This window comes from Nelumbo lutea, chromosome 7, assembly GCF_056320005.1.
Source record: "Nelumbo lutea isolate HS-2025 chromosome 7, American lotus-T2T, whole genome shotgun sequence".
Lineage (NCBI taxonomy): Eukaryota > Viridiplantae > Streptophyta > Magnoliopsida > Proteales > Nelumbonaceae > Nelumbo > Nelumbo lutea.
In genome coordinates, this window is record NC_142690.1 from 20,044,686 (window position 1) to 20,063,166 (window position 18,481).

At 38.0% G+C, this 18,481-nt stretch overlaps 1 protein-coding gene across 2 annotated transcripts; it reads right to left on the reverse strand.

Moving 5' to 3' along the window:
- Positions 1-1,816: 1,816 nt before the first annotated feature.
- On the reverse strand, positions 1,817-18,271 carry LOC148845513 (uncharacterized). 2 transcript variants are annotated; one of them, XM_088955283.1, is made up of 6 exons: positions 17,741-18,090; positions 11,133-11,188; positions 10,793-10,905; positions 10,341-10,712; positions 2,947-3,616; positions 1,817-2,306 (listed from the first exon to the last, which is right to left on the reverse strand). In XM_088955283.1, the coding sequence occupies exons 2-6, from the start codon at positions 11,146-11,148 to the stop codon at positions 2,236-2,238; spliced, it is 1,242 nt and encodes a 413-aa protein (XP_088811409.1). In that variant the 5' UTR covers positions 11,149-11,188; positions 17,741-18,090; the 3' UTR covers positions 1,817-2,235. The 2 variants fall into 2 exon arrangements, with proteins under 2 accessions (XP_088811409.1, XP_088811408.1); XM_088955282.1 differs by lacking the exon at positions 11,133-11,188 and having other exon boundaries at positions 17,741-18,271.
- Between the last annotated feature and the right edge of the window lie 210 nt (positions 18,272-18,481).

Consider the following 18,481-nt stretch of genomic DNA (forward strand, 5'->3'; position numbering starts at 1 on the left):
GTTCACTGGACGAGTATTTTGGTCTTTTAGGATTATCTATTTGAGAGTGAAAAGTCTGTTTTATTTATATTTAAGCTGTGTCCCATCACTTATAAGGGACAAAATTGTCTTTCTTGTAACTAAGTTTATTTGATATACATACAAGTGGATCGACTAGTGAGGGTTGATTTTCCTCAACTGGCCAAACCCTTCTTCTTCTTCTTCTTCTTCTTCTTTGACTTAGAACTGAATAGGGTTGTTCACAAATTTAAACCTCCTCCGCTTGAATAGTAAACTGTGTTTATTGGGTATATTCATTATAAGGGCATGATCACAATTTCAATGTCTCCATTAAAAGGAATACATTTGTCAACATGAGGCTAAACTGAGGGGTGGCTTAGTTGGTACTTAGCTGGGTTGTGGTGTGATATTCAAATGGCCCCAAAGGGGGATTCAGGCATATCACCAAAATGTAAAAGAAAAAAGAATCATCAGGTTGTCATGCTGATGACCCAGTAGGGAAAACTCCTTGAACCTTTGGTGTTTTTTAGTAAATGCTTTAATCTCCTTGTATTTTGATTATAAGAACCTCCTTGTCAGACGGCACATTCCCCACCCAAAGGTCTTGTAGCCAATCGGGGCCATCCTTATCTATAATCTACTACAAAGATTTAACTCGGAAGTTGAAACCCTATAGTTTGTGCAACCAGGTTATTGGTGTTGAATAGCAAATGTAACAGTTTCACAAGTTTTCTTCCTGTACGAGGATTTAAAATATTGCAATATATTGGTGTGTAAATACATGTCGATTTTCAGGGTCAACGAAACTCTAATTAAATAGAGCTACGTGTTTTCAAATATTTTGATTATTAATAGCTAATATGACATTTTTTGTCAATCTATTAAATCAAAAAGTAAAAACAAAAACGAAAGGATGTGGATAAGACATGGTATGGAAAGTTGGAAACTCTCGAGACACAAATTGTGTATCAAAAAATATCAATTTACCAATCCTAAGTGGCGGGATTCGATCCCAGGTCTTCACTATATCTAGCCGGAGAATTTACCAATTTGTTCGGTGCCTCACCATAAGTAGTTTCAATTTATTTGGCTTTGAATTGTCCTTGAAGTAGCCAGTAAACCCTCTTTTCATCTAGAAGCGAGAGAAAACATGAAGCATTATAAACAGTTTACAAGGCTTAGTTTGGCAAGAATACAAATCAAATATCTAGAGTACAAAATATTTTGTACGTATTTGTACTCTTTCCAAACTGAGCATCTAAGCCCGAGGGAAATTTTACAACATGAAGGCTTTTGTTTTCATTTTTTTTTCTTTGAAATTGCTACAGAAAAAAACACAAATACCTTTTTTCAATAGACAAAAAAAAAAAGGTTTTATTTTAAAGACATGTCAAAATAGTGGTTTCTAGAACAAAAAACAAATTTTGTAGTGTAAAAATTGATGCTTAGATGAAAAAATAAAAGTGCACTTTAATCAGAAATTCAAGAAAATGTTGAAGAATACACAACCAAGAAAATATGTTACATGTTTTTTTTCAGAACCAATATGTTTTCAAACCAGCTAGTTTGGTTTTGTATACTTGTATTTGAAACTGGAAACAACAAAAACAATTCACATTGGAGATGTATAATCTTATGGTCCAGATAAATCATATATCAATTGGCTGCCTCTTACTCTCCTTTCTAAATGGGTGTTCTCTTCAGCATGTTTATCAGTCTTATGCATATGCCATTACCTGAAGGCCAACAACTAGAATTTGAAGTTTTCTGACAAACAGGATAGGAAAGAAAGAGATCGGAACCAGAATAACCAACGTGGCATATAACAATCTTCAACTATTTAATAGGGCAGTGTGAAGAAGCAGATGGCTCAGGTACATGGTTTCATCAGGAAAATGAAATACAATAGTATGACCTATTTGACCTGGCAAAAGATCATTCTTTTTTCCTTACATTTCTGAAGTCATACACAGCACAGAATCGAGACATGTTACCAAGGGCCTGCCATCTCTGTGGCTTTGACCTGAAAACACATCCTCCCACTGAATTATAATCAATATTTACATGCAAAAAACAAAATATATCCACTCAAATGTGAGGAATACTTTTCGCACTGCTCCCACTTGAGGAGCTCCAGTTTGTTTTTCACTTGAACTGCTCAATCAAAATCGACGAGCCTTTTCTCCTCTGAAACTGGAGACGATTTTATCTAGAAAAGAAAAACTTAATTCTCTGTCATAGAAAATGCATCACCAATGATAGAACCAGTGCAATTGCTGATTGAACTGGAGGAAGAGCTGTAGTAGCTGAAAAAACAAAAAAAATAGAGCACTGTAAGTAACGATTGCAGGTCTTGGGATTTATTCATTAGGGAAAAAACAAAAAAAAAGGAAAAAAAACAGGTATTTAATCTTCATATAGTGTTGACGGGATGAGAATACGAGTATACAACCATTTTAAAGCAATAGAAGCTGCAAACAAAATTGATGCCTGTTATACGGCTCACTAGTGTCTTTGGTCAAGCCAAACCGTGACATGACAATTGACATTAAAAATCAAGTAAAAAATGTTTTAGCACCCTAAAATTTGTTGCAAGACAACTAAGCACCATCCTCACTAGTTTCTGTGGTCAAGTAATTAGACCAAAAGAAAACATGTTAAACAATTGTTATGCAGCAAGTTTTTTAAACAGTTGATTACAAACCGCATATAAATAGAAGAAAGATATCAAAAGAAAGAAAATGAAAAACACAGTCTGCACCTCAAAGCACTTCTACCAAAAAAGACCTCAACCTCGAAGCATAAAATATAAGTGGAAGGTGCACAAAGTGGCATACAGGAACCAAATAAATGGCACTACTAGAAAGATCAAACTAGCAAACACAGCCAATATTACCAGTTCAAATGTAAAAAAGGCAACAAGTTGGGATCATGAAAAAGACTTACATGAAGGTGGCAATAGTGAAATAGATGGCATTATATCAGGTGGTTCCACATCTACTATGCTCTTGCTCGGAGGATGAACATGAGCAAAAACCACAGCTGGTAAAGGAGCAGATCCTGGAAGCTGATGCAGGGCTGGTGCAGGTGGATCTACATGAAAAACTGGTGATGAAGCAGAATGGTGTGGAGGAACCAGTGGTGCATTAGTTGGAGCCAAATGCGGCTGCCTTTTGGCCTTTATGATAGACCTATTTTGGCAACCAGATGGGGGCTTTGCCCAGTGATTATTATCAGTTGCAGGTACACGTGCAGGTGCAGGAGCCAGATGGACATTTTGGTGGTGATTCTGAGGATAATGGTGATGGTGATGATGATGGTGGTGATGGTGGATATGAGGCAGAGGAGCAGGACTGGGTGATGAAGCCACACTGTTGCTGCCACCACTACCATTGAGGGAGTGCTCCAAAACAGAGGAAAGACGAACCTGCTTGACCCTACCAAATACAGTGTTATTGAGGCCAAGATTTCTTGCAGGAGAACCTGTGATGGTTTGTGCCAGCTGCTTCAACCTTGGCAGTGGAAGTTTCCCAATTGCTGGCAAGACAGATGCCTTGACAATAGTTGGGGGCTTAACTGTTGAGCCATTCATGTTTGTCAAACTCACATACAAATTCTGCATTTTATGAAGTGTAATAAGTCAAATTATAAGCGTAGCAATAATCAAATGTAAATTAATAAGTAGAAAAGGGTCTCCAATGCACAGTTTAAGAAATAGCCTGGAGGTCAAACCAGAAAAGGGAACATGCCAGTCTAGTTAGCAGTTGAACCAGTTGACCCACTGATAATAAGTAAATCCAGTGTTTTAAAAGTAAGTATGACTTAAGAGAAAATAGTTCCTAAAGCCTGAGGCATACACAGTATGAAGTCTGCTCCTAAATGAAGTGAGGACCACCTACTAAAATAATTAACAAACTTAACAAACAATGATATGCAAATCTAAATTCTGAAAGAAATAAAATCCCATTAGCTCAACAGGTTAGAGGTTCACATTGTTAACAGAAATGCCATACTCAGAAGCAGGCTAATAGAATTTATTAATGATTACAAAGGAGAAAGATGAAGGTATGAAAAGAAACCATCACAAAGAATATACTCCAAGGTTGTTGCGCTACAGCTTCCCCATGCACCTAATAAGATGTGAATCAGGTAATACAGTTCCAAAATACAACTAACTTCTATCCAAACCACCTCTAGCAAAAACGTTAGTTATGCATTCTTAACCAAATGAAGCAAAGTATTCCCTCCTACAGCTAGAGGTCTAGCCTCTCAGTACCAATGAGCCCAAGGGCCATTTTCCCCCATTTCTTAACTAGCTCACTACTGTCTGAAAATCCCCTTCAATCTCTAATCTTGAGTACCCAAGACTTGGGAAATCCAAGAAAAGAAACAGAAAACAAGAGATAAAGAAGAAAGACGAGAAGAGGGAAGGAGAACTACTCTACTGATTGAGGAGAAATATTTAATATACCATCCAGCCATGCCTCTTTACATAGATTTCTTCAAATCATAGAATGAACATCATATAAATAAGAACAAGAGACTACTCTCAACACTCCCCCTCAATTGGAGTGTAAGAGCATAGATATTCGAATCACCAGAGATCCAGTTTAATCCATCTCGAGCCAAAGCCAAGTCAACCCAGTCCAAATGGCCAATCCAGGTCACCAAGCAGTAATTCAGAGCAAATTATAAGAATATATTAGTTGGTGACAACTGACCACCCTTGGTTGATGTGGCATGAAAGATTATAGAGACCTTTCCACTTAACAAATAAGAAAATATAAATATTAAAATTTAACTGTCAATAAGAATAAGGCCCTTCTTCGCAAATGGTGTTGGGGATTCAGCAATGAGAGAAGCAGCCTCTGGAGAAGAATCATCGTTGATGGGCTCACAAATCTGGGATGGGACTTAGATCCTGGTCTGCTCTCAAGGGGATGTGCCGCATGGAGTAATATTGTCTCTAATCTTCCTGAGTTCTTGAAGGGGATTAGATGCAAGGTTGGCAAGGGTAATCACATCAAGTTCTAGCTTGACAAATGGTGTGGGGACCTTGCTTTGAATGAGAGGTTTCCCTCTCTCCCTTTGTTGTCGTGCAGGATAAAGATGTGGTTGAAGACTGCTTTGAATCAGTGAATGGTGAGATAATTTGGGGCCCTACTTTCAGAAGAAATCTCAATGATTGGGAAATTGGTCCACTAACTGAGCTACTAAGTCACATTCATGGTTTCAAGCCCAACCCTCAGTTTGATGATGAAAGAATCTGGTCTTGGGAGACCTATGGTAAGTTTTCTTCTCAGTCCTACAACAACCTTCTAAGAGGGAACTGCACGGTCCACAAGAGGAGTCCAAAATTTGGATGCCACTCCTCTCAAGATTAGATCTGGTGAGACATTTGTCTAGGGCCATTGTCCACACCAGAAAGTTGGATTTAGCGGGGCTTATTGGATTCCAAATCTAAATGGCAGGGAAATCTGTAGAACCTGAGCTACACATCTTGGAAGCTAATGTCTTGGCAGAAAAGCAACCATCAGAATTCCATTTCCAGCACCATTTGACTTCCAAAGTTAAGTCTATCTTCTGATTCTGTAGAGTCTCCAACAGCTCCATAATCTCTTCCAGCTCCCAGTCAAATAAATTCCTCCCAAAAGAGGGTCCAAGTAATAGAATCTCCAGAAAAGCTATAGCTCTCAGCCACTGAAGAGTCTTGGTTAGCACACTGGAATAGAAGAGGAAAAGCATCAGCCAGTGGGCCCTCCAAGCACCAAGGGTTCTTCCAGAATTTAATTGTATCCCCTTTGCCTGCCTTGAATGAAATACCTTCCAAAAAGACGGAGATTTTTCATGATGCCTTTCCAAAGGGAGCTGCCCCAGTTTGTAGGGGGATCCCTAGATCTCCAATTACCCCACTCCACCCCATATTTTGCAGCTAAAAGGGTTCTCCACCAAGCATTCCTTTCAGAAGAAAATCTCCAAATCCACTTACTGAGAAGGGCTGAATTAAAGCTCTTCAGCTTCCTTATTCCCAGCCCACCTTCTTCCTTAGGGAGGCACACTTGGTCCCACTTGACCAGGTGTATTTTCTTTTCATCTTCCCAACCCCTCCAAAAAAAATTTCTCTGCAACTGCTCCAAACCTTTTGCTGTTTTATTTGGGATAGGGAATAGAGAAAGGAAAAAAGTGGGGAGATTAGAAAGGGTACTTTTTAACAGAGTTACCCTGCCCCCAAAAGAAAGGTATTTTGCCTTCCAGGAAACCAATTTTTTCTCCATTCTTTCAATGACTGGATCCCAGACCAAAGAAGAAGACCATTTTTCCCCCAGGGGCAGTCCCAAATACTTCATAAGGAGAAACCCTATCTGACAAGCCATCACCTCAGCAGTCTTCTAAATTTGAAACTTGACCTACAGGAATAATCTGACTTTTGTTCAAATTAACTTCAAGCCTAGAAACCACCTCAAACCATGTTAAGATTCCAAGTACAAGTTCCAACTGAACAGGAGAGGCATCAAGAAAGCATAATGTATCATCTACAAATTGGAGAGTATTGACCTTTCCCCTCTCAGGAGAAATTGCAAAGCCTTCCCAACAACCAGAATCTGCTCCTTCTTGCAAGAAAGGGAAAGGATTTCCATGACACAAACAAATAACAAGGGTGAGAGGGGGTCACCCTGTCTAAAACCCCTTGAACTGTCAAAAAATCCCACAGATTGTCCATTTATCAAGACTGAGAACTTAGGAGAGGTTATGCAGACTTTATTCCTCAATTTCTGCCCAAAGTTGATCAGTTGCAACACAAAATCAAGACATCTCCAGTTGACAATGGTCATAAGCTTTTTCAATATCTAATTTACAAACCAATCCGGGAACTCCCTCTCTTCTTCTTGAGTCAATAAGCTCATTAGCAATGAGAACTGAGTGAAGCATCTGTCTTCTTGATAAATGCCTAATTTCAGATTGACTGCTCAGAAGGGGGACACATCTTCCTGCTATTTTGTGCCCTTTTTGCAATGAGGTCTCCGAATCATCTAATCATATCTTCATCCACTGCAGTAATTCTCATCAGCTTAGGAAATGGTTCGGTCTTGCTTTGGTGTTTGTTCTTGTCCGCTTGTTTCAATCCTTCAGCTTTTACAAGGGTTTGAATACAAGGGGCAAACTGCTTTGGAGGATTTTTCCAGTTGCTACACTATGGGCTCTTAGGAAGGAAAGGAACAGTTGGATTTTTTACAATAAATATAATGGTGTAGCTTCCGTCAAGAACAAAGTCATAGGTTTTCTGTGTTCTTAGTTAAGTGTATAAAAGGCTTTTACTAGTATCCGGCTTCAATATATATAGCTCCTGCCACTAACTTTGAAGTCTCTTTATCCATTTCTCTCTCTCCCTCCCTAAGATTTTCTTTCAGATTACCAACTTATAGAGAACTACAACGACCTGATCCCTCGCTAGAAGATACGCAATGCAGCCCCTCTGGGGGCCAATTGGCCTACAAATGGTCAATCTAAGGTTGATATAATGCCTTTGTACAGAAGTCTACTAATTGTCCTTCAATTCTCACAAATGGGGTATCCGCATCTCCACTCTGAACCTTCACATAGATAAAACGACAATCAATTTCGATATGTTTAGTTCTCCCATGGAACACAAGATTTGATGCAATATGTACAACAGCATGTATGGAGAAACAACCTAGGTTTGTTGCTCAAGGGGAATATGTAGGGATGGTATGTAAATTGAATGAGGCATTATATGGGAACAATTTTGATTCTCCTACAATCAAGACCACAAGCTAAAACGTTATTGATCAAAAAAAAAAAAAAACCACAAGCTAAAACTAGACTCAAAAACTGAAACACAAGGGAAACAAATTCGTTTTGTAGAGAGAAGAGTAAAAGTTTTGGAATTTTGAGCTCAAAGAATCCCCCACCAAAGGTCCTCACAAAAGCTAGTTGCCCTAGAAACCACCTCCCCAAATACCTCCTTATTCCATCATTTTAGCTCCTCCTTGAGCAATTGAAACCTTTTCATTAGTCTGAACCACCAACAACCTGTTCCCCATTTGGGAGGAAAGAAACCTGAGAATTTTTGAGGAAAAGAAAAGAAGTAAGCTGTGATAGAGGGGGTTATGATAAGGGTTGCACACTGGGTTAAGACCTTAAGTCTGTTTTCAGACTTTAGTCATGATGATGTAACCAGAAAACTGGAAGATAATAGCAGCTTCATCTCATTCAAAGAGGAAACTGATAAATATGTGGGATCCACCGGTGAATGGCTTCCTTAAACTAAATTTTGATGAAAGCAATTTGGGTAATCCAGGGCCCTCTAGAATAGGAGAGGTGATAAGAGATGGTAGTGGAGCAATTTTGGGATTATATTCCTGCCCTCTCAGCCCAGGGGTAACAGCAGAGTGAAATGCTATGGCATTTGGGATACAAAGAACTGTTAAAATAGGAGTCAATAAATTGATGGTAGAAGGAGATTCAAAAGTAATCATCAGTTGCCTGTAACAGTCCGAAAAAGCCCCATGGTGTTCTCAGAATGAGATAAAAAATGTCAGAACATTGTTAAGTAATATGCAGGTGGAATTTCAGTGGGTCCCAAGGTTGGTTAACAATATTGCAGATCAACTAGCAAAGCAAGGGGTTAACAGGGAACTGTGTTTTGGGGCTCAGTTGTAATGCTTAAGTCATATTTACTGTTGTGCTATCTAATGCAATGACTGACTCTTGTGCTTCTCCACTCAGCGCCTAACCTCCCCCACATGTCTTCATTTGGACATTTTTGCCCCCACCCCTTCGAATTTTCCTTTTTGCCCAGCTCTACTTGCTCTCCTTCAACTTCGATATCTCCATAACTGTTCACCGAACTTCCTCAAATGTTGAACTCTTGGACTCCTTAGCAATCCCAGCCTCCCTATTGACCTCCACTTCCTGCGCCAAAGCTTCGACCTTGCAGGAGTATAAAGCTGTCCTATCCTCCCCTTCCAGAAGAACCCTGAGGCTGTACCATTCCCCTGCAAACTGAAGCCTCATTGTTCTTGAAATGCAGGATACATCCTCCACTTCCACCAAGATCTTTCCCAAGTCCAACTTATCCCAAGTCTGATTCCTGTTATCAAATGCAAGAAATCTATCACAGCACTTGGTAATCTCTTGGAAGGAAAGCACACTCCATGTGTGCAGAGGAATGCCAACCACTCCAATCCAAACTGCACTTCTTTTTCCACCGCTGATTGTCCTTTCTGCCAGATACCATCTCCCCAACCAAAGATCAAACTGTCTAGATTTAGATTTTCTCTGAAACCAGAGCCCAGTCCGCCATGTCCTTACTCCTTACTGTGAAACATGAACAGAAGAAGCGCACCCATAACCTTTTTTGTTCCCCATTCCATGATTGCCCAAGCTTCAACCTTCTATGCATCCATCTCCCTTCCTACTAGTCTTCCACCTGGACAGCCCAAGCTTCAACCACCGCAGGCTTCATCTTGTTGGTGGGACTTTCCTTGATTCAACTTGACATTGCCTGCTTGAAGGCTTCATCATTTCGTCCATCTTTCCCATCTTCCTAACATCCTTTCCTCCATCTTAACCATAATCTAAACATTTTCCTTCAACAACCAGTTGTTGACACCAAAACCTACAATTATCCACAAATCTGAGATAAGACAACCACATATTCTCAAAACAAAAGGGAGGTCTATCACCAACTAACTGAGAAACCAAAAAGTGGTAATGATCAGAAGTGGGCTTAGGAAGAGCTGCTGTATGGGCTGAACCCAAAATGTGATCCTCCCAGTCCACTGTCCAAGGAAATATGTATAATTTGCAGCAGGTAGGGCTGTCAAAAAGTTACACCAGGTGAAGAAGGTATTAAAAAGAAAGGGGCCCATCAGTTCACATTAAATCTCTACTTTGAATCAACACCACTAAATCAGAAACAGCCAGCTATAGAGATTCAAGGCATGATTGCTTTTTTTTTTTTGACGACTGTATGATCAGGCCTTTGCACTGAAATCCAGTTAATTAGAGAATAAAATAAACCTCTATTTGGGTCTTCATGGTCCACTGTTAACTGTTCAACTAAAAGTCTTCACTAGGCTTCTCTTAGTTTGGCATCTGCATTTTTCTTTTGCTGCTTCTATAACTGTGGCCAGAATTCACTGAACAAGAATGGGAGATCATATTTTTCTAGCTATAAGGGAGATTGCTTTTGGTAAACAGAAAAAACATGGATTAAAACAGAAATACTCTCCCCCCACCCTCGTTCAACTACCAGGGAGAGAGGGAGGCAAACATAAGCACAAATAGAATCACATGAAATTGATAAAATGGCAAACCTCATGTGAAGTAAGATGCAACCCTGACTTCAGCTGTTCCTTTAACTCAATGAAATATTCCTGTATTTGATCAATAGAGAAGTTTAATGTGAAATTGAAAAATATCTGAACTCTCTGCAATAGAAACGCATTCTGCTGTGGGGTAACTGTAATTCCTCCTTGAAATTTTAGCACCTCAAAGGAAAATGGATCACCAAACAATGATGAATTCAAATGGAGAGGCGTTTGATCAATGACCAATTCTTCAAAAACAGATCTGAGTAAACTGAGAGCAGGTGAAGATATATTCAAATTTTCCAAGTAGGGCACCACTGCAAATACCACATCTGTTGAGTTTGACCCAGCCAAAGATTTTAAAGATATAACAACCACCTGGTTTTGGTCAACATGTTAGATCAGAGTAGGAAACATGGAAACTGGACTACGAAGGAAGAAAGTAGGAACTTGTCTACCTTAGAGTCGGCAACACCTATTTCGTCGATAATGTTATGCTCAAGCTCCAGAATATTAGCATTTAGCAGAGACACCGGTTTTTCCAACTTAAACGATGCAACTACATCATGGTCTGGAAAACCAAACCTTGTCAGTCAAAGTATGATTGGATTTAGAAATTACAAAATGTTGATTGCAAATATGAAAGCATAAACATATTTGATCCCTAATAATTTTATCTCTGAATCAAAAGGTGTCAAGAATGTAGAATTAAACACAACAACAGCTAACTTTCTTCCAATAAAAATAAGATAGTTACATATAAAGCTTTTTTTTTCTCTTAATAGATAACTGACTTACATATGAAGTATTTCATAAAGCAAATGCAAGAGTTCCAATCGCATCTTAGCTTTTAGCTACACAAAAAAACACAATGGATATTCAACCAATCAAGAGGAAAATGCAAAAGGAGGAAAACCACTAAAGCTAGTCAATAATGATCACAATGAACCACAATTACTCCCAATGTCCCTCATGGTCATTACATTTCAACATTTTACTCAAAATAGCCATCACTTTCATTTTATAACAAGGTACTACATAGTTGTTTTGACCTAAAAAAAAAAAACCCTAGACTCTAGATTCGTTTCCTAGTTTTGTAGACCAACCAACAAGCATATAAATTGAATAGCATAAGTGTTTACTAAATAACAATGAATTCCATAAAAAACATGATGAATCATCATATCCATGAAAAGAAACAATGTTTTAAATTTATTAATGTTGAGACGACTGACGGGGTCATCAATAACTCAAACACAATATTCCAATTACCCTATAATTCTTTTATTAATAAAATACTTAAGAGAGAGAGTGGGAAAAAAGAAAAAATAAGTCCTAATTTTTTATCATTTTCTTCTTTTTTTCTGTGTTTCTCCTCAAAGCCTAAGGATTTTGTTCTATTTCTGATACAAGAAAAACAAAGGTAACACACACAGATGGATATATATATATATATATATACACAGAGACAGAGAGAGAGAGAGAGAGAGAATGGACCCCATTTTCTATCTCGCATGTTTCCTTTGTTTTCCTTAGTTTCATTTACCTTTTATGGATAGCAGATCAGAAAGAAATTTGAACATTCTATTTTCTCTTGGCTTTCTTTTCCATTTTGGTTACCTCATCAACAAATCTATACAAAATTAATTATATTTTCTTTTCTTCCATTCGTTTTTGTTTTTTTTTTTTTTTTGATAATTTCTTTTCTTCCATTTCCTTTGCAACCAAACACAGTATCAAAGGATAAGAAAATTATCCATAAGAAATATATGGCTTTATTTGTTCTTTGCTTTTTCGGATTAAATCTATAGGTTTTTTCTCATTTTAAATCAATTTTCTTTTTTTTTTTATCAAGTACAATGAATACAAAAAAGAGGAGAGATAAGCTTTCTTAACTTTCCTCAAAAACTTAAGAGATTACAATTGAGCCCAAAACAGTTGACTTCTTCTCGCCCTTTGTTTTGCTAGAAAATCAGCAAAGGCATTAGCAGTTCTTTTAACCCAATTAAGTCTAACATCCATATCTCATGTCAGCCACTTGAATTTCTTTCTTTCACTATTGTAATTCCAGAGTCCAGCTTCTTCTTATTGCAGCCATTCCACTACCAGCTTTCAATCACCTTCTATAATCACCTCATATCCTTTTCCTTTTGCACTCCCTCCATAACAACCATATTCTCAGCCCTTAAAGAGTCCCCTACACCAATTGGGCCTGAGAATAAACCAATAATTCTGCCTCCATTTCTAAAAACACCTCCAATTCCGGAAGGGCCTTGGATACCTGCACTACTCCCATCAAAGTTATCCTTAATGTAGCCATTAGCTAGCGGAGACCATAAGGGCTTGTAGTAGATGTATGACAATCTGAACCAGCCACTTCCTTCCAGTTTCTCATAAAGTTACCTGTTGAGAATTCAACAAAGAGATCCAAATATTTCACCCATTGAACCACTCTAATCATGATGGTTTCTATGATTGCCTCACTACTTCATTCCTTATCTGAAAAAATTCCTGAATTCCTTTCTTCCCATATGGTCCAGATCAAAGCAGCTCTTAAGTATTTCCACATTACTTTGGCCGACTAAAGAAATTAGAGGCAAATAAGCTTTGCAAATTAGGTTGGGGAGGGCACCTACACCCAAACAACGAGAAAAACCATTCCCAAATATAAGTTACAAAGGGACATCAGATTAATAAGTGAAAGCAATTTTCTCCATTAGCCTTGTACAGAACACACCGATGTGGGGAAAAGCACCAATTAGGTCTTTTTTCTTTGGAGGAGATCACAAGTATTGATTCTTTCTAGGAAGACTTCCCAACAAAAACCTCCAAACCTTGGAGGGATAGGTTTACTCCATACCTCACTTACAAGGAAAGGATGCCCCAGACAATCAAAGGGTTGAATTAAAGCCTTAAAGAATGATGCACAGGAAGAGGTACCAGTGGAGAACAGGGTCCAAATCCGGTGTTAGTTTTGGAGGGGTCCAAGAAAATCCCTTCAAAGATATGAAGCAAAGCCAAAACTCAATTTAGTTCTGAATCCCTTACAGGCCTTCTCAAACCCAAGTCCCAATCAAAACCATTTCTTGAACTAGATGGAACAAGGAAAGTAGAGACAGGCTCATCTTTGTACCTTGAAAGGGCAAACAAGGAGGGAAATTTGTCTTTTAAAGGGAGGTTCCCCACCAAAACATGTTCCTAGAATTTTTTAAGGTTTCCAAAACACAGATTATACCTAACAAAAGGTAGGAAAGAAGGCAAAATAGCATGGATCATTCCAAGGGGAATCTCTTGTAGCCCTAGTCGTACACCATCATCCCATCCATCCACCGCAAGCCCATAAATGCTTAACACTACCTTAGCCCAAAGTTTATCTTTACCCATAGGTAGTCTTTAGAGCCACTTCCCCAATAATGCCACATTCCTTTTTGTAAATTACCTACGCCTAGACCACCAAACTCCTACTAACCAGTAACCACTTCCCATCTAACCCTATGGTCCTTTTTCTCCTCCGTTGGTTCCCACAAAAAATAACTCATCAACTTTTTCAAGTTTCTTCCCAATCTCTCTGGCATCTTAAATACAAACATGTAATAAACAAGCAGATTAGCTCAAGTGGATCTTAAAGTAATCCTTCCTCCTAATGACAAATAACCTTTCTTACAAGGCAAGCCCGCAAGTCTTTTAGCAAACCTTTCTATGATAGGATCCCCAAAAACACTCCTCTTTGGATTATCCCCCAAAGGTAAACACAAGAATTTCAATGGCCATTGAGATGCCTCATATCCCAAAATGTTTGCACACTTTGACAGCTCCTTTTCATCCAAATTAATACCCACAATACAACTTTATCAAAATTCACTTTTAGATTTGAGATCTGTTCAAAAAGTTGTACTGCTAACTTGAGGTTCCTGACCCACCTTCTGTTTCCTCCCTCGCAGAACAAGATTGTGTCATCTGCAAGTTGCAAATGACACATGATTAGAGAAGTGAAAGTTTTAGCAACCAATATAAATTGCTCATTTAATTAGATCCCAAGATCTGCCGATAGCCTTGCAGAGACTCCTTCACAAAGGCATGAATTTGAATAATAAATCTGGTTTGTGGGGCTCCATGTCATAGGATAGAATCGTAACAAAAGTGAAATTATGCATATAAAATATAGGTTAGCTCTAAGTTGTTTCTTGTACTTTCTCATTTGTGTTTTGTAGGGAACTGGGGATGAGTTCGTCCAATAAGTAATCCCCAAGCATATTGTTACCAAACAAAAATATCCTTTCTGAAAGCACCTTAAGATATAGATCTTATGCATCTGAAAGTCATGGCACCTAAATTGTGACATATAGACTCTAGATGCAGATACCAATGCAGACATGGACATGCGAGGCATGGGAAACAGAGATGCAACTGCATGAATATGGGTATAGAATCACAATTAATATGATTATATCATGATTTTATATCTAGTTTTTGAAACTAGTTCTCGATATTTATTCCTTGCCAAGTTTAGTAAAACATTTAAGTGTACAGATTTTTTGAGTTTGATTTGTTAGAGCATACCATTTACATATTTCGGACTGTCAATGGATGTCAGAAGGAATATCAACAGAATCATCTCCCATCTTAACAAGAATGGAAACAAAGCCAGGGATCATTCTAAAATTAAAAGCATGACATTCCAGTTTTCTTAGGATCTCCTTACTTCTGAGATTCTAAATAGGGCTACAACCCTTTTGGCATATAATATCATCTTTCACAATAGACCCTCTGGAAAGAAAAATAACTTCTTTAACTCTAATGTTACTCCTAAAAAGGTGATTAATGCAATTTTTTAGTGCAACCTTGAGAAACCCCCAAGGTTGTTATACTCCTTATTTTTACACAAACAATAAGGACCAAACATGGAGTTATTATTTCTCTAATCTAAATATCTAAGGACTCTAAATCATTGCATACATATAACCCCCCCAATAGATATTTTCCCTGTATACTTAGCTAGCCAAAGATTCAGCCACACTGCTTGCGGCCCTATGTGTCCACAATAATACTACTCCCAAGTCCCAACTCTCCCAGCTCTAAGAGAACTTTTTTTTGATAAATAGTTATGATTTTTATCAATAACAGTAAATTTCATTAAAATTGAGCTTCAGACTCCCTCTTCCCGATGCCTTCCCTTCGTCATTCCTTTGCTGTTTTGTGCTTTGGTGTCTACTGTCTAGCTATTATTTTCCATTCCCTCAGCATACTGTTCATACTTACCCCTTTAAATTCATCACAGTAGGGCCCAATGAGAAATTCTTACAGTAGTGAGTTCAACAAAAAGGCAAACCCCAGTTTATTTTTCTTCAAAGATTCTTGAATTCCTTTCCTCCAATAAGTCCCACAACATCGCTACATATGTACATTGCCATAGTATCTTTTGCCTTCTTGTGTAACAAGATTGAGGGGTTCCCATGAACTCAAAAGTACAAGCTCTAAGAGAATTCCCTCACTTAATGGGCCTGAAAAAACTCAAAAGTATGCTGCCTGCATGGTTTCTAAAGAGTCCTCCCATCAGAGATGATTAAGGGTTACCTACAGAGCATCCATTAAAGTTATATTTGATTACACCATTAACCACATTGGAGATTAGAATCTCCCCACCATGAATCTTCCCAAAATCCAACTCTAATCCTAGACACCAGATTACCACGGGCGAATATTATACCGGAAAGTTGACCAAAACAAATGGTTTTGATTCACAAGGGAGGTGGGTGTTTGTTTCAAGTGGGTAAGGAGATCAGCAAATGGTTTTGCGGATGCCCTAACAAAACAAGGGACTGTAAGGGAGAGACTTTACTGGGCAGTGCTATAATGTTTGATGTTTATTGGATCAACCTTTTCTAATAAGGGTTGAATTCTGTATTTCAGTTTTAATTTATCTCTAATGAAAGTTATCGTTTCTGATGAAAAAAAAAAAGACCAAAACAAAGAAATGGAAACGTTTCTGCAGTGGAAAGGAGTGTTCTTTTAATCAATTGTAAAAATACTTTGCAGTGAAAAGGTATATTAATCAATGTGATCTACAATGAAGATGAAGAAGATCCAAACTTGTGAATCAAAGTAATAAGGAATCGCAAATTAAGCACTTTCCTCTTCTTTTTTCTGTTGGCTACTTAACAACATATTGAACAATAGATAAGAAGATCTACTATTATGCTAAAAGAAAACCCATGTATCACTACGACATTAAATTCTTAATTCACCTGGAGAACTTTTAATTTGTCAATCCAGAAAATTCCTTGTCTCATCAGAAAACAATCCTAAGCTTTCTTTACCATGATTACATCATTTACCTCATCATATGGGATGCAAGAGAAACGTATTGAAGAATACAAGATATTTCTTAAGGATGACAACTATAGAATTCACACATATTTAAAGCAAAAGTGCATCTTGAAATAAAGACCCATTCCGGTAAAAGTGAAAATAAAATTAAAATATAAAATCATCCTTTGACCTAAATGCTGGGCCAAAATAAAATAGTTCCTTAGTCTTAATATTGTTCAAGCCACAAGGTTAGCAAGCTTCAGTTTCCAAATATCACGTCCAACAACGTACACTTTTAAAGTTACTTTATTCGATCAAAACAAAGGACACTAATAGTGGACCAGGTAGTTTAGTCAATGCAACCAAAGATTATTTAGGACCGCAAGGTAAGTATTTCGCAGACATGAAGATGGAAACAAAGAGTTGAAGTATAATATCTATAAGAATGTAACCGAGATGGAAAATTCAAGAATCCAGCCCACGCGCCCAGCCTCAAATCCCCCTCAAATGTGCTTTTTTTAGGTCATCCCTTTAATATGCTTAGAGCAACATTTATGAAAAATTAAGATAAAAAATATATATGATAAACAATGCGTAACCCCCAAATGATGCTACTAAAAGATTCTACCCCGACCTATCCAACAATATGCATTCTATCAGATACATTGTATAACCCAAATAAAACTAAAAATCTGAGCCTAAACCAAGTACCATTCCAAATTTCAAACAAAGCATTCCAAAAATAGGATCTATCAAACATTCTCAAAATGCAGGTCAATACCCCTCAAATATACAGTCAAAACCACCTAAAATTAGAAATGCACAAACAACAGCCAAACAAAATCCAGCTATCCACCAACAATAACTATCCCAGCAACCCTAATTTCCCTTTCATAAACATTTAAACCAAAATTCTAGCAAGCAACACAACATATAAACCATTAACATCCACAGGCCCTAAAATCAATCAAACCAACAAAACCCCACAAAACCAACAGAAGATCCGCAGGTTCCAAACAATGCCGCTAGCCACACGAGTCCCAAACCAACCCAAAACGCGCAACCCACTAGACCAGAGGAGTAGATTCAAACTTCACCTCTAATTTGCGCGTCCAGATCCAGATCCCCATGTTTCCCGTACCGGAAAAACGGCGGCAACCAAAACACCCCCGATAACAACACTGCAATACCGAACAGCACCACGATAACACATCTTAATCCAACGTATTTCTTGATCTCGCAACGACTCCCCACATTTTCCTCCGGAATTCCCTCGACAACTGTCGAATGCAGCGCTTGCTCTTCTTCCACTTTCCCCATATGTACTCCTCTGTGTCCCTTTTAATCTCCATTTCCCTTTCGCTCCCCTAAATTTGAATCAGGTACCTCCATTGCCATCTGTTCAACACAGAACCAACGAGCCAGAGAAAAACAGACAAGAGAGAGAGAGAGAGAGACTGTGAGCTTTGTTTGTGAGGTTTTTGATTAAATTAAATTAATGAATTTGATTAATTTTATGATTAATGGGGAATTAAAAGGAGAAAGAATGAAGCACTGGAGTAAGACTGACTGAACCGTAACTGGTTTTCAGATCTAAAATACCGCTATCAAGTGAGAAGCCATTTCGCATTCTTTATCCGTTTTACCTTTTATTAATTCTATTTGTTTTTTAAATAAAATAAATTAAATAAAAACGAGAAAGCGATTTATGTGAGTGAGGAGGAAGGAAGGTACTGTGCTCTGTGCACACGTTTATTAAACTGCGCACCCCTGGCTCATTAAAGCATTATTAAAGTATTAACTATTGCTTGAGTGAGAATTTGTTGGCTTCGTACGCA

What these genes read in the sequence shown, in the direction of transcription:
- LOC148845513 (XM_088955282.1), bottom strand. Translation starts at nt 17,963, where the DNA reads ATGGGGAAAGTGGAAGAAGAGCAAGCGCTGCATTCGACAGTTGTCGAG. An exon ending in TCTGGACGCGCAAATTAGAG is followed by an intron (nt 10,906 to 17,740) that starts GTGAAGTTTGAA and finishes TTGGTTTTCCAG; the next exon opens with ACCATGATGTAGTTGCATCG. An exon ending in TAGGTGTTGCCGACTCTAAG is followed by an intron (nt 10,713 to 10,792) that starts GTAGACAAGTTC and finishes GACCAAAACCAG; the next exon opens with GTGGTTGTTATATCTTTAAA.